Source organism: Lissotriton helveticus, chromosome 6 (assembly GCF_964261635.1).
Source record: "Lissotriton helveticus chromosome 6, aLisHel1.1, whole genome shotgun sequence".
NCBI lineage: Eukaryota > Metazoa > Chordata > Amphibia > Caudata > Salamandridae > Lissotriton > Lissotriton helveticus.
Window position 1 is genome coordinate 7,891,184 of NC_136067.1, and position 27,697 is coordinate 7,918,880.

A 27,697-nucleotide genomic window follows, 5' to 3' on the forward strand; every position below is an offset into this window, starting at 1 on the left:
CCCTGACGAAGTCGTGGGTGTACCACCCTGACGAAACACGTGTTGGCTAGGTGTTGCAAATAAACTCTGAACTGAAGACTACCATCAAGATCATATCAACTTCATTGACTCTGTGCTATATCGTGCATGATTTGCCTGTCAATACTGTACAGTGAGATAGCTGATGTGTGCACAGATCCTATGTTTTGTTGCATCTAAGGACCTGGGTCCGCTTGGGGGATTTCAGGCTATTCCTCCTTTCTGGGGCACCGTCATTAATTGATTGTTATAAACTAAAATACGTGACACACGGCAGACGCCATAGCTGGTCGGTCTCTTTAAAAAGCCTTGTCGTTTGTTGCAATAACGCACACAATAACAAGGAGCTCTTCAACATCGTGAAGGAACTCTCCAACCCCACCTCCAACACCAACGACATCCCGCCGTTGCAAGCCCTGTGCGACTCCCTCGCCACCTTCTTCCACCACAAATTAGTAGACATCAAGTCAAGTCAAGTCAAGTCATAACATTTATATAGCGCACTACATACCCAGAGGGTTTCAAGGCGCTTAGGAAGGGGAGTAGGATTATTTGTCAAATATCCACGTTTTAAGCTGCTTTCTGAACGCTAGGTGATTCTGGGTGAGGCGAAGGTAAGCGGGGAGTGAGTTCCATGTTTTGGCAGCCAGGTAAGAGAAGGATCTGCCTCCCATGGTGGTCTTGTTGATGCGAGGTACAGTGGCCAAGGCTTGGCTGGAAGAGCGAAGTTGGCGGGAGGGGGTGTAAAAGGACAGTCGAGAGTTGAGGCACTCTGGTCCGATGTCGTAGAGTGATTTGTGTGCGTGGGTAAGCAGTCGGAAAGTAATCCTCTTATTGACGGGTAGCCAATGGAGGTCTTTAAGGTGACCAGAGATGTGTTCGTTGCGTGGGATGTCTAATATGAGCCTGGCTGAGGCGTTTTGGATTCGTTGTAGTTTCTTCTGGAGTTTTGCGGTAGTACCTGCGTAGAGGGTGTTTCCGTAGTCCAGTCGGCTCGTGACCAGAGCGTGGGTGACTGTTTTCCTTGTTTCGGAGGGGATCCAGCGAAATGTTTTTCTGAGCATGCGAAGAATGTTAAAGCAGGAAGAGGATACGGCGCTGAATTGTCTGTTCATTGAGAGTGAAGAATCCAGGATGACGCCTAGGTTCCGTGCGTGGTCTGTCGGGATGGGTGCTTTCCCGAGGGCTTCCGGCCACCAAGAGTCGTCCCATGCAGAGGGGGATTTACCTAGGATGAGGACTTCTGTTTTGTCTGAGTTCAGTTTCAGACGGCTTTGTTTCATCCATTCGGCGACTTCTTTCATTCCCTCGTGTAGGTTAGTTTTGGCGGTGCTGGGGTCCTTGGTGAGAGATAGGATCAGTTGAGTGTCATCCGCGTAAGAGATGATGTTGAGGTTGTGTTGGCGGGCGATGGCCGCGAGGGGGCTCATGTATACGTTGAAGAGGGTGGGACTGAGTGAGGATCCTTGTGGTACGCCGCAGATGATTTCTGAGGCCTCGGACTTGAATGGTGGGAGGCGGACTCTCTGGGTTCTTCCGGTGAGGAACGAGGTGATCCATTCCAGTGCCTTTCCTTGGATTCCGATGTTTCTGAGGCGTTGTAAAAGGGTGCTGTGGCAGACTGTGTCGAAGGCTGCAGAGAGGTCGAGGAGGATGAGGGCGACTGTGTCTCCATTGTCCAGTAGAGTTCGAATGTCGTCTGTTGCTGCGATGAGGGCGGTCTCAGTGCTGTGTTTGGCTCGGAAGCCAGATTGTGAGGGGTCGAGTGATTTGTTGGCTTCGAGGAAGGCGGCGAGCTGGTTGTTGACAGCTTTCTCGATGACTTTGGCCGGGAATGGAAGAAGCGAGATGGGGCGGTAGTTTTTGAGTTCGGTGGGGTCTGCTGTTGGTTTTTTCAGAAGGGCGGTGAGTTCAGCGTGTTTCCAGTCTTCTGGGAAGGTAGCGGAGTTGAGGGAGCAGTTGATGACGTCTCGGAGGTGCGGAGCTATGACGGAGTCTGCTTTGTTGAAGATGTGGTGAGGGCATGGGTCAGTGGGGGATCCAGAGTGGATAGAATTCATCAGGCGGATGGTGTCCTCAGTGGAGATTGGGTTCCAGGCGTTAAGGGTGTTAACGGGGGGAAGAAGGTCAGCTGATGGTGGGGTGGGTTGGCTTCCGGGTTGGTTGTCAAAGCTGTTGTGGATGTCAGCAATCTTGTTGTGGAAAAAAGAGGCTAGGGAATCGCAGAGGGTTTGAGAGGGGGTGATGTCGTTGGAGTTGGCCGAGGGGTTGGAGAATTCCTTGACGATGTTGAAAAGTTCCTTGCTGTTGTGGGCGTTGTTGTCAAGTCGATCTTTGAATGCTGTTTTCTTGGCTTTTCGGATCAGTTGGTGGTGAGTACGGATGGCGCTTTTGAAGGCGTCCTTGTTGCTGGTGGATGGGTCTTTTTTCCAGGCCTTTTCAAGGGAGCGGCACAGTTTCTTGGACTTCTTGAGGTCGTCGTTGAACCATGAGGCCTTCTTGATGCCAAGTTTGTGTTGACGTTTTTTCAGTGGTGCTAAGTTGTCGGCGGTGTTGGATAACCAAAGGGTGAGGTTGGAGGCGGCTTCGTTGGCGTTAGAAGAGAGGGCTGGGGAGGTTTGAAGGAGCGATGTGGAGATCTGTTCTGTGGTGATTTTGTTCCAGTTTCTTTGTAGAGTTGGTTGGAGGAGGATGGTGGGTTTCGGCTTGTTGTAGGTGAAGTGAACGCAGCTGTGGTCAGTCCAGAGGAGATCCGTAGTGTGGCTGAAGGAGACATGGTTGCTGGAGGTGAAGATGGGGTCGAGAGTGTGACCTGCGATGTGGGTGGGGGAAGTGACCAGTTGTTTAAGTCCGAGGTTGGCGAGGTTGTCCAAAAGGGTGGCGGTGTTGCGGTTGTTGATCTTTTCAAGGTGGAAGTTGAGGTCTCCCAGAAGGATGTAGTCTTTGGAGGGGAGTGCGTGTGGGGTGATGAAGTCCGTGATGTCTTCACTGAATTTTGCGCGGGGTCCTGGTGGTCTGTAGAGGAGAGTGCCTCGGAGTGTGGATTTGGGGTCGATGTGGATCTGGAAGTGAAGGTGTTCGGAGTTAGCGAGGTTGGCGTCAGAGCTGGTTGAGATGCGGATTGATTTCTTATGGACGATAGCGATTCCTCCTCCTGTATGGTCGGTGCGGTCCTTGCGTGTGATCTTATAGTCATCAGGGATAGCGATGGCGATGTCAGGGGCGGAGGAAGCGTTCATCCATGTTTCCGTTAGGAAGGCGACGTCCGGAGAGATGGTGTCTAGTAGGTTCCAAAGGTCAATGGCGTGCCTGTGGACCGAGCGGGTGTTGAGAAGGATGCATTCTAGGTGGTTGGGGTCGGGAATCTGTGGTGTGGTCGTAGCGGAGATGTTGTCGGTGCCGCTAAATTTGCAGGAGAGGCAGGAGAACGGTCCATGGGTGCGTCCAGGAGCGGCTTGGACGCAGTTGGGGGCGCGACCGGGGTTAAGGGCTAGGAGGGTGGCGGCATCGTAGGTAATGCGGGGGGGCTGGGAGGGACGGGGGCCAGGGGGTATGGCGCTGGGCGCGATCCAGGCGCGGACGGGCGTAGACGGGCTTACCTTTGGCGCACCTTCGGCGCGGGTTGGGCGCGGTCGCTGCGCGTGGACGCTGCGCGCGGGAACTACTGACATATATGGATGGTGGGGGGGAGGGGCGAGGGAGGGGCAGCGGGAGGCGGGTGCGTGCTGGGGAGCCTCGCTACGAGGCACAACAAACAAAATGGCCGGAAAAAGTAAACAAAGTCGGCAAATGCGAGCGCACTATGTAACTGCTAAGCGCTATGATTATTTAGCAGATGCGAGCGTTTTGGAAGCTGAAAATCAATTAATTAGTCACAGGTGAGGCAGTTGCGGGGAAATACCAGATATCCAGGCGGAGATCGGTCAGGGAGCGACCACTGGTCACGAGGATCAGGAGGTCACAGAGCAGTGGGCAGCGAAGCAGCCTGAAGGCAGTCCGTGGGAGGGAGGGGCAGCGGGAGGCGGGTGCGTGCTGGGGAGCCTCGCTACGAGGCACAACAAACAAAATGGCCGGAAAAAGTAAACAAAGTCGGCAAATGCGAGCGCACTATGTAACTGCTAAGCGCTATGATTATTTAGCAGATGCGAGCGTTTTGGAAGCTGAAAATCAATTAATTAGTCACAGGTGAGGCAGTTGCGGGGAAATACCAGATATCCAGGCGGAGATCGGTCAGGGAGCGACCACTGGTCACGAGGATCAGGAGGTCACAGAGCAGTGGGCAGCGAAGCAGCCTGAAGGCAGTCCGTGGGAGGGAGGGGCAGCGGGAGGCGGGTGCGTGCTGGGGAGCCTCGCTACGAGGCACAACAAACAAAATGGCCGGAAAAAGTAAACAAAGTCGGCAAATGCGAGCGCACTATGTAACACGACAGCTTGAACACCCAGACAGCCCCAACAGACAGCAACACAACAGAACCTCCGCACACCATCGACCACGACCCCGTGCTAGCCTGGGCCAGCGTGTGCATCGATGACACCATCAAGACCATGCGCACAATCCACTCCGACTCTCCTTCAGACCCATTGCCGCACCACATCTTCAACAGAGCAAGCAGCTCCATCGCACCCCACCTGCGCAACGTCATCAATCTCTCCCTCGAGACAGCGACCTCCCAGAGATCTGGAAACATGCCGAGATCAACGCCCTACTCAAAAACCTAAGGCAGACCCAGGAGACTTCAAGAACTTCTGGCCCATCTCTCTGCTCCTCTTCCAGGCCAAGGACATTGAAAAAACCGTCAACAGACAGCTAACCCGATACCTCGAAGAAAACAGAATCCTGGACCCTTCTCAGTCAGGGTTCCGCAGCAACCACAGCACCGAGATTGCCCTCATCGCCGCCACCGACGACATCAGGACCCTGCTGGACAACAGCGAGACTGCAGCACTCATCCTCCAATGCCGCCTTCGACACCGTCTGCCACCACACATTGCGTGCACGCCTCTACGCCGCAGGGATCCGAGACAAGGTTCTGGATTGGACCACCTCCTTCCTCTCCAGCAGAACCCAGAGCGACTACCTCCCCCCATTCCGTTCCGAAGCTTCTGAGATCATCTGCGGCGTACCCCAGGGATCCTCCCTCAGCCCGACGCTGTTCAACATTTACACGGCCCTGCTCGCACACGTAGCCCGACAGCACGACCTCAACATAATCTCCTACGCCGACGACACTCAGCTGATCCTCTCCCTCACCAAGGACCCCATCACCTCCAAAGCCAACCTCCACGAAGGAATGAAGGCGGTCGCCGACTGGATGAAGACCAGCCGTCTGAAGCTGAACTCGGACAAGACGGAGGTCCTCATCCTCGGCTCCAACCCTTCAGCCTGGGATGACTCCTGGTGGCTGACGGCACTGGGGGCAGCCCCGACACCCACCGACCACGCACGAATCCTGGGAATCATCCTTGACTCAACTGTAGTGTAGTTCCTATATTCCCAATAGGCTCTGCGCATTGGAATAATATACCCTACAGCTTAGAAGTAGGACTTATGTCGACTAGGTCTCTGCCGAATATATTAGACTTAATTGTGAGTGCCAGCTAGCTCAGAGGTCACTAGAAACTTTCTCGAATAAACAGGAAGGGTTTAGTCTCTGACAACCATATAACATGACAACTTTGTTTCCCCAGAATCATACGTATCTCTAGAGTCGCGGAAACAATAGACGGCTATTTTACTCAGTCAGAGGTGCATGCTTCGTTTCACCAGAGTTGCTTAGAAATAGAGAGACGGGCGTTTTCAATAAAAGTATTTATTGAACAGTCCTATTTCTTATGCATATGAAATGCACTGCTACAATTGAAATGCTAGTTAAGAAGTACAATGTATATAATATGAATAGTATTATGAAATAGTACTGTAAAAGCATGATATGGTTTCTAAGCCATAAACATAGAATTCATAAAATGCATAAAATACATACAATAATAAAAGAGTGGCTAAAAGTACTCAACTGGTGCTTCTAAAATACGCCTACCCCGGTGTACCTAAGCCTAGTACAAGGGAAGAAGTAAGTGAGGAGTAGTTTAAGTTTTAGTATTTCTCTGCGAAGAATCTGTTCAAGAATTCTCTAGGGATCTAATCAGCTCCGTACCTTGGTTTTAGGATGATAAGACGGCTGGTATCTCTCTCTCGGGACTCGATCTCCCAGCAACCCGCAAGGGCAGCTTGGAAACACCGGAGCTGGATTTCTCGGCAGGAGAAATGACAGAGTCTCTCAGTGCGTCAGTTGTAGGGTCGGCTTCCTTCAGCACTTGCAGCAGCAGGGCGTCGGGCAAGTAGTTAGTCGATCTGCTCCTGAACCTCCGTGTGTTTGACTGGGCAACTGTAGGCATATTTATACCCCTGAAGGTGCCAAGTCTGAAGTAAGATTGGAAATAATATCGTCTCTAGTGCCTCAGTTCCTTGAAAACTCCTGGATTTCTTGGATAAATTAGTATTCAAGCAGGGGGGAGTTCCTCACTGCAGAAGGCTGGTTTTACCACGAAATCAATGTGGATTCTCGGAGTTTAGTGGAAGTAGCCATGCCGTATTAGGGCTGCGCAGGCTATAAGTAAATAAGGCAATGATTCTTTATGGCTATATAAGGACTGAGTGAATTATACCTATATATGGGCATGAATCGGGAAAAATTACACCAGGGTCTTAGATTCCCACATAACACAACAATCTCAATGACCAAGCAAGTCAACGCCGTCTCCTCCTCCAGCTTCAACACCCTACGCATGCTCCGCAAGATCTACAAATGGATCCCGACAGATACAAGAAAGACAGTCACTCAGGCCCTCATCAGCAGCAGACTCGTCTATGGAAACGCCCTCTACGCGGGAGACCCGACCAAGCTCATCAAACGACTACAACGCATCCAAAACGCCTCAGCACGACTGATCCTGGAAGTACCACGCCACGGCCACATCACCCCCCCACCTGAGAAACCTACACTGGCTCCCTGTCAACAAGAGGATATACTTCAAGCTCCTCATGGACGCACACAAGGCACTCCACAAGACCGGCCCAGCCTACCTCAACAGACGGCTCTCCTTCTACATCCCCAACCGCCAGCTATGCTCCGCCGACCTCTCACTCGCCACTGTCCTGTGCATCTGAAGAACAACCACGGTGGGAGATCCTTCTCCCACCTCGCCGCCAAGACATGGAACACCCTCCCACTGAGCCTACGACAGACCCAAGACCTGCTGACCATCAGGAGGCTACTCAACACCTGGCTGTTTGACCAGTAGCAGCCCCCCTCCCTCCCCCCAGCGCCTTGAGACCCTCGTGGGTATGTAGTGCGCTTTACAAATGTTTGATTGATTGATGTTCAAGAGGTTGAATCCTATGATAACTCTTCCCAAATCAGTGGTCAAATTTTTAATAGTGAGCATGTTTCCTTCTTTTATATTCTGCAAATGTGTCCAGCTGCATATAAATGTGTATAATGCTGTTATGTATTATGCAGAGCAAAAACATAAACCTATTTTGAATTGTATTGGTGTTAGGCGTTCATTCGAGAGAGAGAGAAATTATTTATTGTATAGTTAATTAAAACCATTACAATATTCCAAAACATAAAATGCATTTCCTTCACATGCTATAATAAATTAGTAATAAACAATTAATACCACATATAAAAAAGTCAAATTCAATTTACAAAACATGTACCTTTTTTTTAAAACGAGCATGAATTGCTGAATTATAGCTGTAACCTATATTATTCTTTCAATAAATTCTCAAAATAGGTTACAAATGTAATTGAGGATTCTAGTTTAAGCGACCATAATTGCATTGTATTGAGAATTGAATCCTTTCAGTGCAGAAGTCAGGATGTGCTAAGAACCCTAGTTAGCAGTGAGCCACACAGATCTAACGGGATAAGGTTGAGATGGAGAGGTGAAAAATCCAGTGTAGTTTTACCTGTAATTATTTCTAAATCGTTGACAGATATTGAGGGTATTTTGGCAGCAGGTAGTGCGCCTGTTGCAATTATAAATAATTTTGTTAATATCAGTAAAATGATTAATACCATATTCACAGGTCGTAGAACAAATAACACCACACGCAATAAGGGCTGGTTTGATCATGTATGTACAGCACTCCATGTACAACTCAAACGTGCCTTATTATTAAGACCGAGGGATCAAAATGAAGTTTCACTCCTGAGAAAGCATTATTCCAAAAGGAAGAGGGAGCTGCAACAGGAAGAATGGGATAATCTATCCCATGCTGCAGAAACCTCTGATAGCTGCCTGTTTTGGTCAACGGTTAATTCACCCTTTCTAAAGGACGATAAAGCCCCACACCTTGCATCTAACGTTAGCAGTGAGGCCTGGGTATCTCACTTTTCGGCTATATTTAATGCTAATGGCTCTATTGTGGAAGAACAAAGCCATTGGCCTGTACTCCCATTGGACATCTCATTGGGAGAAGTTGAAGGTAGTATCGGGGCCAGCAAGGGGGGCAAGGCACAAGGGCCTGATGGAGTCCCCATCGATGTGTATAGGGCCATTCCGCAAATGTGGGGACCTATCCTCACTCTGGTTCTTAACGCGGCTGTGGTAACTATGATTCCGCCTACCTGGGCAGACTCTATTATTGTCCCTATTTATAAAAAGGGAGACAGGTCTGCAGCAAGTAACTATCGCCCGATCAGTCTGTTAGACTCATCGGTGAAAGTTATGAGTAGAGTGTTGCTGTCCAGGCTGGAAGCTTGGGCCGAGGATGAAGGGATCCTCGCAAGCTCACAGTATGGTTTGGGAAAGGGCCGAGGGACACTAGATCAGTGCCTGAATTTAGAACTCCTAATTGGCAAGTACACTTCGGCAAAGCAGGGTACTTTGTACCTCTGCTTTGCCGACTTGAGTAGTGCATTTGACCTAGTAGACCATTCAATCCTGTGGCCAGTCTTATTAGAAATGGGTGCACCGAAACCCATTATCTTTTTCTTAGCTAGACTCTATGAAAAGATGCAAACGTGCGTGCGCTACGGGGAAACGGAGAGTGCACCCCTAATTTTAATGTAAAACGTGGTATTCGGCAGGGCTGCGTCCTTGCCCCCCTGTTGTTTACCCTTTTTGCTAACGCCATGGATGCTGTTCTGAAAAAAGTCCAAGCAGATGTCCCACGGGTCAATGGATTAGGCGTGCCAGTACTGCTTTATGCAGATGACGCTGTGCTTCTCTCGAGGACATCTATAGGTCTACAACGCCTGATGGATAAGTTCTCTGATTTTATTGGCGAAAGAAAGTTGTTAATTAATAAGAGTAAAACTCTTGTTATGACTTGTGGGGCTAAATGTAACAAAAGGAACACCTTTTTTATTGAAGGGGTAAAAGTGCAGCAGGTGGAAACTTTTTGTTACTTGGGTGTCACCTTTACGCACAATATTAGCTGGTCACAAGAACTTTCAAATGTTAGGACAAAAATGGTAAAGAGTGCCCACGGTATCTTTAAGTTTGCATCTAAGATCGGCGATAGACGGATCAGAGATATGATGTCAATTTACAAGGCCAGGAGTGTCTCAATTGCATTATACAGTGCTGGGATATGGGGTTATACTAATGTAGATGTTGTGCAAGGAGAAGAAAACAATTTCCTCAAAAAACTTCTTTGCCTACCTACCTCAGCCCCAAATGAATTGATTCATAGAGAACTGGGTGTCGCCTATTTAGGCGACCTCATTTCATTGAGACCCCTGATGATATGGCGTGCGATTTGGGGGAAGGATGAAACGGCCTTTAATCAAAGCGTCATTAAGAATTGCCTTGAACTAGACAACTATACCAAGATACCCTGGCTTAAGTATGTTCTAGACAGCTTCAGAGATATTTTTGGGCTCAATGTACTGGCAGAACCATGTTCTACAGGGAATACCCCTAAAGTAGACATGAAAAACACCTTTTTGCAGTTCAGAAACGTCTGGAAGTTAACTTTCGCCTTACAACAGTCAGTCTTTATAATAAATACATTGAAGGTGATTTATCACAGCTATATTTGAGCATGGTAACTAGACCTGCACATAGGTTTGTCCTAACCAGACTAAGATTCGGTACGGCTCACGTTTTGGTTGCCTTTCCCCAACCTAAGAAGCAACCTGTTGGGCCGTGCCCATGAGATGGGCATTCCAAGCAAAGTACCTTGCACTTTATGTTAATCTGTACTCTCTTTTTGAATGTTAGGGTGGCCTACCTGAAACCGATTTTTGTAAAATATGGTGTCGGAAATGTGGAGGATGTGATGAAGTTAATTTATAATATGAATTCTCCGGACAAATGTTTTTATATCGCCACTTTTATTTCTAGATCAATTCAGATGAGAAATAACTGTATTGTTTTTATTACACACCCTTTTAACTGTATTGTTTTGTATCATGCATTTTGCTTATGTGCTTTTATGGTCATTGTATAATATGAACCGAATAAAGCTTCATGAAATGAAATGACAAATTAATTGTGGGTTCATTCACTTGTTTAATATAATATTCCATTATATTGACCCTTTTTTCAGAATTTTTATACCCTCAATCCACAATGTGCCCGCTTGGCCGGTGGCGCCCCCTAGTGACAGCATGGACTGCCCCCAGGAGCCCATAGTAAAGAGCGTGGCCGCCCTCTTAGAGTCAGGCGCCCCCGCCGCGGACGTCTGACCTCCTAAGATGGCGGCTGTGCGTGCTGGGGGTCTCGAGCCCCTCATCTCCCTCAGCTTGTTTCTACGAGCGCCTAGCCCCGCCCCTCGCACCGGGGCGCACGTGCCGCGCGGTGCGCGCGCTCCAGCTTTTGACAGCTGTCTCACCGCCGGCCACGAGCTGTGACAAGCCGCACTCGTCGCACCCGCAGGCAATTGGCTCCCTTCGCGAGTGGGCGGATCTAACCGGCGTCATTCAACCAATCCGAGGGAGATAACGGTTTCCCTGGCGTGAGACCGCCCATCATTGGCGCCGGGCAGCAGCGCACCCACTCTCCATAGGCTGGGTTCTCTTGCAGTGACGCGCCGTGATTGGTCGGTGGCGGAGTGGGCGGGGCGGCGGCAGCTCGCTCGGGCACCTGCCTGTGCCTCCAATAACGGAGCCCGCGCCCTCGGTGCCGTCGGTGGCCGCGCGCTCCGCCCGCCTCAGTCATGGTGCCCGCGGGCGCGGCGGTGGCAGCGGCGGCGGCCCCGGAGCCCTGCGCGGGCGGCGCCACCGCCTCCGCCCCGGTGCCGCTGCCCATGAAGCTCTTCGCCACCTGGGAGGTGGACCGCTCGTCGCCCAGCTGCGTGCCCAGGTACGGGGGGCGGGGCTGGCGCAAGGGGCGGGGCTAGCGCAAGGGGCGGGGCTAGCGCGAGGCTACGGCGGCGGAGCGTGCCGGGCCAGGGGCAGCGTAAGGGGTGCGCGCTCCTGCTGGGCGGGGCTTCCGTGGTGGGCGGGGCTTTGGCTCATCTGTGAAACACAAGGTCTGAATTTTTATTTTTATTTTATTAATTTTATTAATTTTATTAATTTTATTAATTTTATTTATTTATTTAATGCGATTTTATATAGCGCAAACTTTTTATAACCTTCCTGACCCTCTATCCCCCCTCCCTCCCGCCCAGTGGTATGACCCTAGAACCTTCGTGTGAAGGCTCGCCTAGAATGTTCAGTTCTCTCCCTCAGCTCTGGCATCAGGAGGCACAGGGGTCTCTTTGAATAATTAATAAACGTAAAGTTCATCTTACCTTTGGTGGGACTTTTTACCACACCTTGTTGGCGACGAGGATGTGATGTGATATGCATTTATATAGCGCACTACCACTCCATGGAGCATCTTGGCGCATTAACTCATGCAGCTGAACAGATGGTCACAGCTTCCTTGTCCTCGCTCAGCCGGCAGGGGGGTTAGACCAGTATTTTACATGCGGCGTCTGTAAGGCTGTAGATCCTTGTCTTAAACAGTTTTCGAAACTTTTGTTCGGTGGTGATCATGCGTAGATGATAGGGCAGTTTATTCCAGGCCTTTGCGCCTATAACCGCCAGGGATTTTCCTCCCTTCGTTGTCAGTCTAAATTTCGGGACCATCATCAGGTTCGCTGTCGCGGATCTAAGGTCTCGCGTAGGATGGTATCGCCTGAAGTTTTTGTAGAGATACTGTGGGCCATGTTTATGAAAGGCCCTAAAGGCAATCGTCAGGACTTTGAATAGAATACGCTTCTGGATAGGAAGCCAATGAAGGGCATCTAGCGCAGCAGAGGCAGAAGATTTTCTTGGCCATCTGAGAACCAATCTCGCTGCTGCGTGTTGAACCATCTGCAATCTGTGCAGGGTCGACTTATTCGCTCCTGCATACAAACTGTTGCAATAATCCAATCTGCATGTGATCAATGCTACTGCAACAGTGTGTCTGGCTGATAAAGGAAGGAGATCAAAACATTTCCTAAGGCCCTTTATAATGTTGAAACAAGAGCCGGCAACTTCCCGCGCCTGCTGTTTGAACGAAAGGGTCTTATCGAATTTAATCCCTAGATTGCGTGCAGCTGTAATAGTATTGGGCGGGGCTTCGGCCTCCTCAGGCCAGCACGTCTGGGGGGAAAAGAGGTTATTTTGTCCAAATGGCAAAATTTCTGTTTTAGCGGAGTTACATTTGAGATGATTGTTAGACATCCAGGCAAAGGTCGCAGTTAGACACTCTTTCAGGGTCTGTTTGGCATTGGCCAGGTCCTCATCCAAGACTAGAACTAATTGCGTATCATCAGCATACGCAACTGTGCTGATGTTAAAAGAGGAGATTAGTTCAATCAGGGGGACCATATACAGATTGAAAAGAGTGGGGCTCAGACTTGAGCCCTGTGGAACCCCTGATTGCACCACCTTCTCATCAGAGCAGAGCTGTCAGTGCGTCAGGAAATCTTTGAGCCACTTTAACACGGTGCCCGCTATGCATTTGGCAGGCGATGTAACAATATAGCATGGGACACCGTGTCAAACGCTGCAGATACATCTAGTAGGATCAGGACTGCCTTCTTGCCCTGATCCAGAGCAGTTCTTAAAGTCTCTGTTGTAAACAATAGCGCCGACTCAGTAGAATGATGAAAAAAACCAGCTTGGTTAGGGTGAAGAATATTATTCTCCTCCAGATGAGCCGTAAGCTGCTTATTAACGCAAGCTTCTACCAGCTTGCGGCAGCCCAGTGGTATGACCCTAGAACCTTCATGTGAAGGCTCACCTAGAATGTTCAGTACTCTCCCTCAGCTCTGGCATCAGGAGGCACAGAGTTCTCTTTGAATAATTAATTAACGTGAAGCTCATCTTACCTTTGGTGTGACTTTTTACTACAGGGCCCTTGAGATGCGGGGCCAGTGGAAGTGAGGGGCCCTTGAGATGCAGGACCAGTGGAAGTGAGGGGCCCTTGAGATGCAGGACTAGTGGAAGTGAGGGGCCCTTGAGATGCAGGACCAGTGGAAGTGAGGGGCCTTTGAGATGCAGGGCCAGTGAAGTGAGGGGCCCTTGAGATGCAGGACCAGTGGAAATGAGGGGCCCTTGAGATGCAGGGCCAGTGAAGTGAGGGGCCCTTGAGATGCAGGGCCAGTGTCAGCGAGGGGCCCTTGAGATGCAGGACCAGTGGAAGGGAGGGGCCCTTGAGATGCAGGACCAGTGGAAGTGAGGGGCCCTGGAGATGCAGGGCCAGTGGAAGTGAGGGGCCCTTGAGACGCAGGGCCAGGGGAAGTGAGGGGCCCTTGAGATGCAGGGCCAGTGAAGTGAGGGGCCCTTGAGATGCAGGGCCAGTGAAGTGAGGGGCCCTTGAGATGCAGGACCAGTGGAAGTGAGGGGCCCTTGAGATGATGAACCAGTGGAAGTGAGGGGCCCTTGAGATGCAGGGCAGTGGAAGTGAGGGGCCCTTGAGATGCAGGACCAGTGGAAGTGAGGGGCCCTTGAGATGCAGGACCAGTGGAAGTGAGGGGCCCTTGAGATGCAGGACCAGTGGAAGTGAGGGACCCTTGAGCTGCAGGACCAGTGGAAGTGAGGGGCCCTTGAGATGCAGGGCCAGTGAAGTGAGGGGCCCTTGAGATGCAGGGCCAGTGTCAGCGAGGGGCCCTTGAGATGCAGGACCAGTGGAAGGGAGGGGCCCTTGAGATGCAGAACCAGTGGAAGTGAGGGGCCCTTGAGATGCAGGGCAGTGGAAGTTAGGGGCCCTTGAGATGCAGGACCAGTGGAAGTGAGGGGCCCTTGAGATGCAGGACCAGTGGAAGTGAGGGGCCCTTGAGATGCAGGACCAGTGGAAGTGAGGGGCCTTTGAGATGCAGGGCCAGTGAAGTGAGGGGCCCTTGAGACGCAGGGCCAGTGGAAGTGAGGGGCCCTTGAGACGCAGGGCCAGGGGAAGTGAGGGGCCCTTGAGATGCAGGGCCAGTGAAGTGAGGGGCCCTTGAGTTGCAGGGCCAGTGGAAGTGAGGGGCCCTTGAGATGCGGGGCCAGGGGAAGTGAGGGGCCCTTGAGATGCAGGACCAGTGGAAGTGAGGGGCCCTTGAGATGCAGTGCCAGAGGAAATGAGGGACCCTTGAGATGAAGGGCCAGTGGAAGTGAGGGACCCTTGAGATGCAGGGCCAGTGGAAGTGAGGGGCCCTTGAGATGAAGGGCCAGTGGAAGTGAGGGGCCCTTGAGATGAAGGGCCAGTTGAAGTGAGGGGCCCTTGAGATGATGAACCAGTGGAAGTGAGGGGCCCTTGAGATGCAGGGCCAGTGGAAGTGAGGGGCCCTTGAGATGCAGGACCAGTGGAAGTGAGGGGCCCTTGAGATGCAGGACCAGTGGAAGTGAGGGGCCCTTGAGATGCAGTGCCAGAGGAAATGAGGGACCCTTGAGATGAAGGGCCAGTGGAAGTGAGGGACCCTTGAGATGCAGGGCCAGTGGAAGTGAGGGGCCCTTGAGATGAAGGGCCAGTGGAAGTGAGGGGCCCTTGAGATGAAGGGCCAGTTGAAGTGAGGGGCCCTTGAGATGCAGGGCCAGTGGAAGTGAGGGGCCCTTGAGATGCAGGACCAGTGGAAGTGAGGGGCCCTTGAGATGCAGGACCAGTGGAAGTGAGGGGCCCTTGAGATGCAGTGCCAGAGGAAACGAGGGACCCTTGAGATGAAGGGCCAGTGGAAGTGAGGGGCCCTTGAGATGAAGGGCCAGTGGAAGTGAGGGGCCCTTGAGATGAAGGGCCAGTGGAAGTGAGGGGCCCTTGAGATGAAGGGCCAGTTGAAGTGAGGGGCCCTTGAGATGCAGGGCCAGTGGAAGTGAGGGGCCCTTGAGATGCAGGGCAGTGGAAGTGAGGGGCCCTTGAGATGCAGGGCCAATGAAGTGAGGGGCCCTTGAGATGCAGGACCAGTGAAGTGAGGGGCCCTTGAGATGCAGGACCAGTGGAAGTGAGGGGCCCTTGAGATGCAGGGCCAGTGAAGTGAGGGGCCCTTGAGCTGCAGGACCAGTGGAAGTGAGGGGCCCTTGAGATGCAGGGCCAGTGAAGTGAGGGGCCCTTGAGATGCAGGGCCAGTGGAAGTGAGGGGCCCTTGAGAAGCAGGGCCAGTGGAAGGGAGGGGCCCTTGAGATGCAGGACCAGTGGAAGGGAGGGGCCCTTGAGATGCAGGACCAGTGTCAGCGAGGGGCCCTTGAGATGCAGGACCAGTGAAGTGAGGGGCCCTTGAGATTAGGGGCCAGTGGGAGCGAGGGGCCCCTGAGATGCAGGCCAGTGGAAGTGAGGGGCCTTTGAGATGCAGAACCAGTGGAAGTGAGGGGCCCTTGAGACGCAGGGCCAGTGAAGTGAGGGGCCCTTGAGATGCAGGGCCAGTGAAGTGAGGGGCCCTTGAGACGCAGGGCCAGTGGAAGTGAGGGGCCCTTGAGACGCAGGGCCAGGGGAAGTGAGGGGCCCTTGAGATGCAGGGCCAGTGAAGTGAGGGGCCCTTGAGATGCAGGGCCAGTGGAAGTGAGGGGCCCTTGAGATGCGGGGCCAGGGGAAGTGAGGGGCCCTTGAGATGCAGGGCCAGTGAAGTGAGGGGCCCTTGAGCTGCAGGACCAGTGGAAGTGAGGGGCCCTTGAGATGCAGGGCCAGTGAAGTGAGGGGCCCTTGAGATGCAGGGCCAGTGGAAGTGAGGGGCCCTTGAGATGCAGGGCCAGTGGAAGGGAGGGGCCCTTGAGATGCAGGACCAGTGGAAGGGAGGGGCCCTTGAGATGCAGGACCAGTGTCAGCGAGGGGCCCTTGAGATGCAGGACCAGTGGAAGTGAGGGGCCCTTGAGATTAGGGGCCAGTGGGAGTGAGGGGCCCCTGAGATGCAGGCCAGTGGAAGTGAGGGGCCTTTGAGATGCAGAACCAGTGGAAGTGAGGGGCCCTTGAGATGCAGGGCCAGTGAAGTGAGGGGCCCTTGAGCTGCAGGACCAGTGGAAGTGAGGGGCCCTTGAGATGCAGGGCCAGTGAAGTGAGGGCCCTTGAGACGCAGGGCCAGTGGAAGTGAGGGGCCCTTGAGACGCAGGGCCAGGGGAAGTGAGGGGCCCTTGAGATGCAGGGCCAGTGAAGTGAGGGGCCCTTGAGATGCAGGGCCAGTGGAAGTGAGGGGCCCTTGAGATGCGGGGCCAGGGGAAGTGAGGGGCCCTTGAGATGCAGGACCAGTGGAAGTGAGGGGCCCTTGAGATGATGAACCAGTGGAAGTGAGGGGCCCTTGAGATGCAGGGCCAGTGGAAGTGAGGGGCCCTTGAGATGCAGGACCAGTGGAAGTGAGGGGCCCTTGAGATGCAGGACCAGTGGAAGTGAGGGGCCCTTGAGATGCAGTGCCAGAGGAAATGAGGGACCCTTGAGATGAAGGGCCAGTGGAAGTGAGGGGCCCTTGAGATGAAGGGCCAGTGGAAATGAGGGGCCCTTGAGATGAAGGGCCAGTGGAAGTGAGGGGCCCTTGAGATGAAGGGCCAGTTGAAGTGAGGGGCCCTTGAGATGCAGGGCAGTGGAAGTGAGGGGCCCTTGAGATGCAGGGCCAGTGAAGTGAGGGGCCCTTGAGATGCAGGACCAGTGAAGTGAGGGGCCCTTGAGATGCAGGACCAGTGGAAGTGAGGGGCCCTTGAGATGCAGGGCCAGTGAAGTGAGGGGCCCTTGAGCTGCAGGACCAGTGGAAGTGAGGGGCCCTTGAGATGCAGGGCCAGTCAAGTGAGGGGCCCTTGAGCTGCAGGACCAGTGGAAGTGAGGGGCCCTTGAGATGCAGGGCCAGTGAAGTGAGGGGCCCTTGAGATGCAGGGCCAGTGGAAGGGAGGGGCCCTTGAGATGCAGGACCAGTGGAAGGGAGGGGCCCTTGAGATGCAGGACCAGTGACCAGTGTCAGCGAGGGGCCCTTGAGATGCAGGACCAGTGGAAGGGAGGGGCCCTTGAGATGCAGGACCAGTGGAAGGGAGGGGCCCTTGAGATGCAGGGCCAGTGAAGTGAGGGCCCTTGAGACGCAGGGCCAGTGGAAGTGAGGGGCCCTTGAGACGCAGGGCCAGTGAAGTGAGGGGCCCTTGAGATGCAGGGCCAGTGGAAGGGAGGGGCCCTTGAGATGCAGGACCAGTGGAAGGGAGGGGCCCTTGAGATGCAGGACCAGTGACCAGTGTCAGCGAGGGGCCCTTGAGATGCAGGACCAGTGGAAGGGAGGGGCCCTTGAGATGCAGGACCAGTGACCAGTGTCAGCGAGGGGCCCTTGAGATGCAGGGCCAGTGGGAGTGAGGGGCCCCTGAGATGCAGGCCAGTGGAAGTGAGGGGCCAGTGGGAGTGAGGGGCCCCTGAGATGCAGGGCCAGTGAAAGTGAGGGGCCCTTGAGATGAGGGGCCAGTGGGAGTGAGGGGCCCTTGAGATGAGGGGCCAGTGGGAGTGAGGGGCCCTTGAGATGCAGGGCCAGTGGAAGTGAGGGGCCCTTGAGATGAAGGGCCAGAGGAAATGAGGGACCCTTGAGATGAAGGGCCAGTGGAAGTGAGGGGCCCTTGAGATGAAGGGCCAGTGGAAGTGAGGGGCCCCTGAGATGGAGGACCAGTGGAAGTGAGGGGCCCTTGAGATGCAGGGCAGTGGAAGTGAGGGGCCTTTGAGATGCAGGGCCAGTGGAAGTGAGGGGCCCTGGAGATGAAGGGCCAGAGGAAATGAGGGACCCTTGAGATGAAGGGCCAGTGGAAGTGAGGGGCCCTTGAGATGAAGGGCCAGAGGAAATGAGGGACCCTTGAGATGAAGGGCCAGTGGAAGTGAGGGGCCCCTGAGATGGTGGACCAGTGGAAGTGAGGGGCCCTTGAGATGCAGGGCAGTGGAAGTGAGGGGCCCTTGAGATGAAGGGCCGGTGGAAGTGAGGGGCCCTTGAGATGAAGGACCAGTGGAAATGAGGGGCCTCTGAGATGCAGGGCCAGTGGAAGTGAGGGGCCCTTGAGATGCAGTGCCAGTGTGAGGGGCCCTTGCATGCAGGGCCAGTGGAAGTGAGGGGCCCTTGAGATGCAGCGCCAGTGTGAGGGGCCCTTGCATGCAGGGCCAGTGGAAGTGAGGGGCCCTTGAGATGCAGCGCCAGTGTGAGGGGCCCTTGAGATGCAGGACCAGTGTGAGGGGCCCTTGAGATGCAGGGCCAGTGGAAGTGAAAGGGCCCCTGAGATGCTGAATCCATTGAAGTGAAGGGCCCTTGAAATGCAGCACCAGTGGAAGTGAGGGGCCCCTGAGATGCTGAATCAGTTGAAGTGAGGGGCCCTTGAGATGCAGGGCCAGTGGAAGTGAGGGGCCCTTGAGATGCGGGGCCAGGGGAAGTGAGGGGCCCTTGAGATGCAGGGACAGTGGGAGTGAGGGGCCCTTGAGATGCAGGGCCAGTGGAAGTGAGGGGCCCTTGAGATGCGGGGCCTGGGGAAGTGAGGGGCCCTTGAGATGCAGGACCAGTGAAAGTGATGGGCCCTTGAGATGCGGGGCCAGGGGAAGTGAGGGGCCCTTGAGATGCAGGTGAGGGAGATATTGGATCATTGCTGGGAGAGTGGAGCTGTTGGCCCTGTCTCGTGTGTGAGGGATGTTTGAGTGTTGTGAAGGAGGTCAGATGGTGGAGTGCTGGGTGCAGGAGCGCCCGGCACACTCTGCCCTCTACCCAGGGTGGGTGAAGGGGCGTAAGGCAAGGGAACCCTTTCACCCTCCAGCTTCTGGTATTCCCAGGCCCTGCTGGGGCTTGTTCTGTCTCTCACCAGGTGTTCTGGCATATTTCAGTACATTTAGCAGTTTTACTAATGAATGCACAATTGTAGTCCTACTTCTGTGTTTGTGAAATATCCTGGTTTTTCTCTTCCAAATGCACCGTCCCCATAGTTGAGAAGCAGGCATGGCTGCAATGATAGACACCACTCCCGCTTAATATGCCAAAGCTATTCATTATCCAAATAATTCAGGTCATTCATTACTCAGTCATTTTGGAAAAGTGTACATTTTAATTGTACTTACCAGAGAAACTTGGCATTTGTTTCAGAAATGAGTTCACTTTGCATGGGTTCTTAACTGTGTGAACATCGCATGTAAATGTACCCTGTTTTTAATGCGAAACTACCTTTTACTCTGTGTGTTACTTTCATGTACCACTCAAGCATGATGTTGCTTCGGAGTAGTAATAAAACATAACATGACCGCACATCCATGTTTGATGTACTCGTGACATCAACTTGATGAGTTTGAATTATACATGGATTTAATATCGGGCGTGCACAGCTTTGCATTCATTCATTTGTGTCTCATCCGTGCCTGACAGGTATTCACGCAGACGTGAGAGGGTGACAGAGTTATGTTTGCTTGCAAAGAACTATGAAATATATATGTGGTTTGCAAAACGTGTTACTGGCCGTGGTCCTGGCTTATGGTGCAGTATATGTGTCACATATTGGGGTGTGTGTGTGACTCTCTCTTTTGTGGGAGAGGTGTGGGTGTAGAGTTGAGTGCAAGGCCTGATGTGAAAGCGGAATGTTATAGTACTGGTGTGTGTGTGTGTGTGTGAGAGAGGGATGTTATTCCACGTGTAAGAGAGGAGAGAGGGAGGGTTAGTATGAGAGGAGACTTGTTAGAGATGTCTCAGGCTCCTGGAGGCAAGAGGGGATACTGGGCACCTCTTGTGAGAGAGGGTGTGTGAGAGCCCTGGGTGTGTGTGAGAGCCCTGGGTTTGTGTGAGAGCCCTGGGTTTGTGTGAGAGCCCTGGGTTTGTGTGAGAGCCCTGGGTTTGTGTGAGAGCCCTGGGTGTGTGAGAGCCCTGGGTGTGTGAGAGAGGGTGTGTGAGAGCCCTGGGTGTGTGAGAGCCCTGGGTGTGTGTGAGAGGGTGTGTGAGAGCCCTGGGTGTGCAAGAGCCCTGGTTGTGTGTGAGAGGGTGTGTGAGAGCCCTGGGTGTGCCAGAGCCCTGGTTGTGTGTGAGAGGATGTGTGAGAGCCTTGGGTGTGTGAGAGAGGGTGTGTGAGAGCCCTGGGTGTGCGAGAGCCCTGGTGGTGTGTGAGAGCCCTGGGTGTGCGAGAGCCCTGGGTGTGTGTGAGAGAGTGTGTGTGAGCCCTGGGTGTGTGTGAGAGGGTGTGTGTGAGCCCTGGGTTTGTGTGAGAGCCCTGGGTGTGTGAGAGCCCTGGGTGTGTGAGAGCCCTAGGTGTGTGTGAGCCCTGGGTGTGTGAGAGCCTGGTGGTGTGTGAGAGCCCTGGGTGTGCGAGAGCCCTGGTTGTGTGTGAGAGGGTATGTGTGAGCCCTGGGTGTGTGAGAGCCCTAGGTGTGTGAGAGAGGGTGTGTGAGAGCCTTGGGTGTGTGAGAGCCCTGGGTGTGCGAGAGCCCTGGTGGTGTGTGAGAGCCCTGGGTGTGCGAGAGCCCTGGGTGTGTGTGAGAGAGTGTGTGTGAGCCCTGGGTGTGTGTGAGAGGGTGTGTGTGAGCCCTGGGTTTGTGTGAGAGCCATGGGTGTGTGAGAGCCCTGGGTGTGTGAGAGCCCTAGGTGTGTGTGAGCCCTGGGTGTGTGAGAGCCTGGTGGTGTGTGAGAGCCCTGGGTGTGCGAGAGCCCTGGTTGTGTGTGAGAGGGTGTGTGTGAGCCCTGGGTGTGTGTGAGAGGGTGTGTGAGAGCCCTGGGTGTGTGTGAGAGGGTGTGTGAGAGCCCTGGGTGTGCGAGAGCCCTGGTGGTGTGTGAGAACCTGGGTGTGCGAGAGCCCTGGTTGTGTGTGAGAGGGTGTGTGAGAGCCCTGGGTGTGTGAGAGCCCTAGGTGTGTGTGAGCCCTGGGTGTGTGAGAGCCCTGGGTGTGCGAGAGCCCTGGTTGTGTGTGAGAGGGTGTGTGTGAGGCCTGGGTGTGTGTGAGAGGGTGTGTGAGAGCCCTGGGTGTGTGTGAGAGGGTGTGTGAGAGCCCTGGGTGTGTGTGAGAGGGTGTGTGTGAGCCCTGGGTTTGTGTGAGAGCCCTGGGTGTGTGAGAGCCATGGGTGTGTGTGAGAGCCATGGGTGTGTGTGAGAGGGTGTGTGAGAGCCTTGGGTGTGCCAGAGCCCTGGTGGTGTGTGAGAGCCCTGGGTGTGCGAGAGCCCTGGTGGTGTGTGAGAGCCCTGGGTGTGCGAGAGGGTGTGTGAGAGCCCTGGGTGTGTGAGAGCCCTGGGTGTGTGAGAGCCCTGGGTGTGCGAGAGCCCTGGTTGTGTGTGAGAGGGTGTGTGAGAGCCCTGGGTGTGTGAGAGCCCTGGGTGTGTGAGAGAGGGTGTGTTAGAGCCCTGGGTGTGTGAGAGAGGGTGTGTGAGAGCCCTGGGTGTGTGAGAGCCCTGGGTGTGTGAGAGCCCTGGGTGTGCGAGAGCCCTGGTTGTGTGTGAGAGGGTGTGTGAGAGCCCTGGGTGTGTGTGAGAGGGTGTGTGTGAGCCCTGGGTTTGTGTGAGAGCCCTGGGTGTGTGAGAGCCATGGGTGTGTGTGAGAGCCATGGGTGTGTGTGAGAGGGTGTGTGAGAGCCTTGGGTGTGCCAGAGCCCTGGTGGTGTGTGAGAGCCCTGGGTGTGCGAGAGCCCTGGTGGTGTGTGAGAGCCCTGGGTGTGCGAGAGGGTGTGTGAGAGCCCTGGGTGTGTGAGAGCCCTGGGTGTGTGAGAGCCCTGGGTGTGTGAGAGAGGGTGTGTTAGAGCCCTGGGTGTGTGAGAGAGGGTGTGTAAGAGCCCTGGGTGTTTGAGAGAGGGTGTGTGAGAGCCCTGGGTGTGTGAGAGCCCTGGGTGTGTGAGAGCCCTGGGTGTGCGAGAGCCCTGGTGGTGTGTGAGAGCCCTGGGTGTGCGAGAGGGTGTGTGAGAGCCCTGGGTGTGTGAGAGCCCTGGGTGTGTGAGAGCCCTGGGTGTGTGAGAGAGGGTGTGTTAGAGCCCTGGGTGTGTGAGAGAGGGTGTGTAAGAGCCCTGGGTGTTTGAGAGAGGGTGTGCGAGAGCCCTGGGTGTGTGAGAGCCCTGGGTGTGTGAGAGCCCTGGGTGTGCGAGAGCCCTGGTTGTGTGTGAGAGGGTGTGTGAGAGCCCTGGGTGTGTGAGAACCCTGGGTGTGTGTGAGAGGGTGTGTGAGAGCCCTGGGTGTGTGTGAGAGGGTGTGTGAGAGCCCTGGGTGTGTGAGAGCCCTGGGTGTGTGAGAGAGGGTGTGTGAGAGCCCTGGGTGTGTGAGAGCCCTGGATGTGTGTGAGAGGGTGTGTGAGAGCCCTGGGTGTGCGAGAGAGGGTGTGTGAGAGCCCTGGGTGTGCCAGAGCCCTGGTGGTGTGTGAGAGCCCTGGGTGTGCCAGAGCCCTGGTGGTGTGTGAGAGCCCTGGGTGTGCCAGAGCCCTGGTGGTGTGTGAGAGCCCTGGGAGTGCGAGAGCCCTGGTGGTGTGTGAGAGCCCTGGGTGTGCCAGAGCCCTGGTTGTGTGTGAGAGGATGTGTGAGAGCCTTGGGTGTGTGAGAGAGGGTGTGTGAGAGCCCTGGTGGTGTGTGAGAGCCCTGGTGGTGTGTGAGAGCCCTGGTGATGTGTGAGAGCCCTGGTGGTGTGCGAGAGCCCTGGTTGTGTGTGAGCCCTGGGTGTGTGTGAGAGCCCTGGGTGTGTGAGAGCCCTGGGTGTGTGAGAGCCCTGGTTGTGTGTGAGAGGGTGTGTGTGAGCCCTGGGTGTGTGTGAGAGGGTGTGTGAGAGCCCTGGGTGTGTGTGAGAGGGTGTGTGAGAGCCCTGGGGGTGTGTGAGAGGGTGTGTGAGAGCCCTGGGTGTGTGAGAGCCCTGGGTGTGTGTGAGAGGGTGTGTGAGAGCCCTGGGTGTGTGTGAGAGCCCTGGGTGTGTGTGAGAGGGTGTGTGAGAGCCCTGGGTGTGTGAGAGCCCTGGGTGTGTGTGAGAGGGTGTGTGAGAGCCCTGGGTGTGTGTGAGAGGGTGTGTGAGAGCCCTGGGTGTGTGAGAGCCCTGGGTGTGTGAGAGCCCTGGGTGTGCGAGAGCCCTGGTTGTGTGTGAGAGGGTGTGTGTGAGCCCTGGGTGTGTGAGAGAGGGTGTGTGAGAGCCCTGGGTGTGTGAGAGCCCTGGGTGTGTGTGAGAGGGTGTGTGAGAGCCCTGGGTGTGTGAGAGAGGGTGTGTGTGAGCCCTGGGTGTGTGAGAGCCCTGGGTGTGTGAGAGCCCTGGGTGTGTGTGAGAGGGTGTGTGTGAGCCCTGGGTGTGTGTGAGAGGGTGTGTGTGAGCCCTGGGTGTGTGAGAGCCCTGGGTGTGTGTGAGAGGGTGTGTGAGAGCCCTGGGTGTGTGAGAGCCCTGGGTGTGTGTGAGAGGGTGTGTGAGAGCCCTGGGTGTGTGTGAGAGGGTGTGTGAGAGCCCTGGGTGTGTGAGAGCCCTGGGTGTGTGTGAGAGGGTGTGTGAGAGCCCTGGGTGTGTGTGAGAGGGTGTGTGTGAGCCCTGGGTGTGTGAGAGCCCTGGGTGTGTGTGAGAGGGTGTGTGAGAGCCCTGGGTGTGTGAGAGCCCTGGGTGTGTGTGAGAGGGTGTGTGAGAGCCCTGGGTGTGTGAGAGCCCTGGGTGTGTGAGAGCCCTGGGTGTGTGTGAGAGGGTGTGTGTGAGCCCTGGGTGTGTGAGAGCCCTGGGTGTGTGTGAGAGGGTGTGTGAGAGCCCTGGGTGTGTGTGTGAGAGGGTGTGTGAGAGCTCTGGGTGTGTGAGAGAGGGTGTGTGTGAGCCCTGGGTGTGTGAGAGCCCTGGGTGTGTGAGAGAGGGTGTGTGAGAGCCCTGGGTGTGTGAGAGCCCTGGGTGTGTGAGAGCCCTGGGTGTGTGAGAGCCCTGGGTGTGTGTGAGAGGGTGTGTGTGAGCCCTGGGTGTGTGTGAGAGCCCTGGGTGTGTGTGAGAGGGTGTGTGAGAGCCCTGGGTGTGTGAGAGCCCTGGGTGTGTGTGAGAGGGTGTGTGTGAGCCCTGGGTGTGCGAGAGCCCTGGTGGTGTGTGAGAGGGTGTGTGTGAGCCCTGGGTGTGTGTGAGCCCTGGTGGTGTGTGAGAGCCCTGGGTGTGTGTGAGAGGGTGTGTGAGAGCCCTAGTGTGTGTGTGAGAGGGTGTGCGAGAGCCCTGGTTGTGTGTGAGAGGGTGTGTGTGAGCCCTGGGTGTGTGTGAGCCCTGGTGGTGTGTGAGAGCCCTGGGTGTGTGTGAGAGGGTGTGTGAGAGCCCTGGGTGTGTGTGTGAGAGGGTGTGTGAGAGCCCTGGGTGTGTGAGAGAGGGTGTGTGTGAGCCCTGGGTGTGTGAGAGCCCTGGGTGTGTGAGAGCCCTGGGTGTGTGAGAGCCCTGGGTGTGTGAGAGCCCTGGGTGTGTGTGAGAGGGTGTGTGTGAGCCCTGGGTGTGTGAGAACCCTGGGTGTGTGCGAGAGGGTGTGTGAGAGCCCTGGGTGTGTGTGAGAGGGTGTGTGAGAGCCCTGGGTGTGTGAGAGCCCTGGGTGTGTGTGAGAGGGTGTGTGTGAGCCCTGGGTGTGTGAGCCCTGGGTGTGTGAGAGCCCTGGGTGTGTGAGAGCCCTGGGTGTGTGTGAGAGGGTGTGTGAGAGCCCTGGGTGTGTGTGAGAGGGTGTGTGAGAGCCCTGGGTGTGTGAGAGCCCTGGGTGTGTGTGAGAGGGTGTGTGAGAGCCCTGGGTGTGTGTGAGAGGGTGTGTGAGAGCCCTGGGTGTGTGAGAGCCCTGGGTGTGTGTGAGAGGGTGTGTGAGAGCCCTGGGTGTGTGTGAGAGGGTGTGTGAGAGCCCTGGGTGTGTGTGAGAGGGTGTGTGAGAGCCCTGGGTGTGTGAGAGCCCTGGGTGTGTGTGAGAGGGTGTGTGTGAGCCCTGGGTGTGTGAGAGCCCTGGGTGTGTGTGAGAGGGTGTGTGAGAGCCCTGGGTGTGTGAGAGCCCTGGGTGTGTGTGAGAGGGTGTGTGAGAGCCCTGGGTGTGTGTGAGAGGGTGTGTGAGAGCCCTGGGTGTGTGAGAGCCCTGGGTGTGTGTGAGAGGGTGTGTGAGAGCCCTGGGTGTGTGTGAGAGGGTGTGTGTGAGCCCTGGGTGTGTGAGAGCCCTGGGTGTGTGTGAGAGGGTGTGTGAGAGCCCTGGGAGTGTGAGAGCCCTGGGGGTGTGTGAGAGGGTGTGTGAGAGCCCTGGGTGTGTGAGAGCCCTGGGTGTGTGTGAGAGGGTGTGTGTGAGCCCTGGGTGTGTGAGAGCCCTGGGTGTGTGTGAGAGGGTGTGTGAGAGCCCTGGGTGTGTGTGTGAGAGGGTGTGTGAGAGCCCTGGGTGTGTGAGAGAGGGTGTGTGTGAGCCCTGGGTGTGTGAGAGCCCTGGGTGTGTGAGAGAGGGTGTGTGAGAGCCCTGGGTGTGTGAGAGCCCTGGGTGTGTGAGAGCCCTGGGTGTGTGAGAGCCCTGGGTGTGTGTGAGAGTGTGTGTGTGAGCCCTGGGTGTGTGTGAGAGCCCTGGGTGTGTGTGAGAGGGTGTGTGAGAGCCCTGGGTGTGTGAGAGCCCTGGGTGTGTGAGAGAGGGTGTGTGAGAGCCCTGGGTGTGTGAGAGCCCTGGGTGTGTGTGAGAGGGTGTGTGAGAGCCCTGGGTGTGCGAGAGAGGGTGTGTGAGAGCCTTGGGTGTGCCAGAGCCCTGGTGGTGTGTGAGAGCCCTGGGTGTGCCAGAGCCCTGGTGGTGTGTGAGAGCCCTGGGTGTGCCAGAGCCCTGGTGGTGTGTGAGAGCCCTGGGAGTGCGAGAGCCCTGGTGGTGTGTGAGAGCCCTGGGTGTGCCAGAGCCCTGGTTGTGTGTGAGAGGATGTGTGAGAGCCTTGGGTGTGTGAGAGAGGGTGTGTGAGAGCCCTGGGTGTGCGAGAGCCCTGGTGGTGTGTGAGAGCCCTGGTGGTGTGTGAGAGCCCTGGTGATGTGTGAGAGCCCTGGTGGTGTGCGAGAGCCCTGGTTGTGTGTGAGCCCTGGGTGTGTGTGAGAGCCCTGGGTGTGTGAGAGCCCTGGGTGTGTGAGAGCCCTGGTTGTGTGTGAGAGGGTGTGTGTGAGCCCTGGGTGTGTGTGAGAGGGTGTGTGAGAGCCCTGGGTGTGTGTGAGAGGGTGTGTGAGAGCCCTGGGGGTGTGTGAGAGGGTGTGTGAGAGCCCTGGGTGTGTGAGAGCCCTGGGTGTGTGTGAGAGGGTGTGTGAGAGCCCTGGGTGTGTGTGAGAGCCCTGGGTGTGTGTGAGAGGGTGTGTGAGAGCCCTGGGTGTGTGAGAGCCCTGGGTGTGTGTGAGAGGGTGTGTGAGAGCCCTGGGTGTGTGTGAGAGGGTGTGTGAGAGCCCTGAGTGTGTGAGAGCCCTGGGTGTGTGAGAGCCCTGGGTGTGCGAGAGCCCTGGTTGTGTGTCAGAGGGTGTGTGTGAGCCCTGGGTGTGTGAGAGAGGGTGTGTGAGAGCCCTGGGTGTGTGAGAGCCCTGGGTGTGTGTGAGAGGGTGTGTGAGAGCCCTGGGTGTGTGAGAGAGGGTGTGTGTGAGCCCTGGGTGTGTGAGAGCCCTGGGTGTGTGTGAGAGGGTGTGTGAGAGCCCTGGGTGTGTGAGAGCCCTGGGTGTGTGTGAGAGGGTGTGTGTGAGCCCTGGGTGTGTGTGAGAGGGTGTGTGTGAGCCCTGGGTGTGTGAGAGCCCTGGGTGTGTGTGAGAGGGTGTGTGAGAGCCCTGGGTGTGTGAGAGCCCTGGGTGTGTGTGAGAGGGTGTGTGAGAGCCCTGGGTGTGTGTGAGAGGGTGTGTGAGAGCCCTGGGTGTGTGAGAGCCCTGGGTGTGTGTGAGAGGGTGTGTGAGAGCCCTGGGTGTGTGTGAGAGGGTGTGTGTGAGCCCTGGGTGTGTGAGAGCCCTGGGTGTGTGTGAGAGGGTGTGTGAGAGCCCTGGGTGTGTGAGAGCCCTGGGTGTGTGTGAGAGGGTGTGTGAGAGCCCTGGGTGTGTGAGAGCCCTGGGTGTGTGTGAGAGGGTGTGTGTGAGCCCTGGGTGTGTGAGAGCCCTGGGTGTGTGTGAGAGGGTGTGTGAGAGCCCTGGGTGTGTGTGTGAGAGGGTGTGTGAGAGCTCTGGGTGTGTGAGAGAGGGTGTGTGTGAGCCCTGGGTGTGTGAGAGCCCTGGGTGTGTGAGAGAGGGTGTGTGAGAGCCCTGGGTGTGTGAGAGCCCTGGGTGTGTGAGAGCCCTGGGTGTGTGAGAGCCCTGGGTGTGTGTGAGAGGGTGTGTGTGAGCCCTGGGTGTGTGTGAGAGCCCTGGGTGTGTGTGAGAGGGTGTGTGAGAGCCCTGGGTGTGTGAGAGCCCTGGGTGTGTGTGAGAGGGTGTGTGTGAGCC

At 55.5% G+C, this 27,697-nt stretch overlaps 1 protein-coding gene across 3 annotated transcripts in view; it reads left to right on the forward strand.

The window, feature by feature from the left end:
• The first annotated feature begins 11,102 nt into the window (after positions 1 to 11,102).
• Positions 11,103 to 27,697, forward strand: part of LOC144762126 (phosphofurin acidic cluster sorting protein 2-like) — a 642,794-nt gene continuing 626,199 nt past the window's right edge. For all 3 annotated transcript variants that reach the window (XM_078647259.1, XM_078647257.1, XM_078647258.1), the window contains exon 1: positions 11,103 to 11,334. In XM_078647259.1, coding sequence (XP_078503385.1) covers positions 11,189 to 11,334 — 146 coding nt within the window. In that variant the 5' untranslated portion in view covers positions 11,103 to 11,188. The remainder of the gene's footprint in view (positions 11,335 to 27,697) is intronic.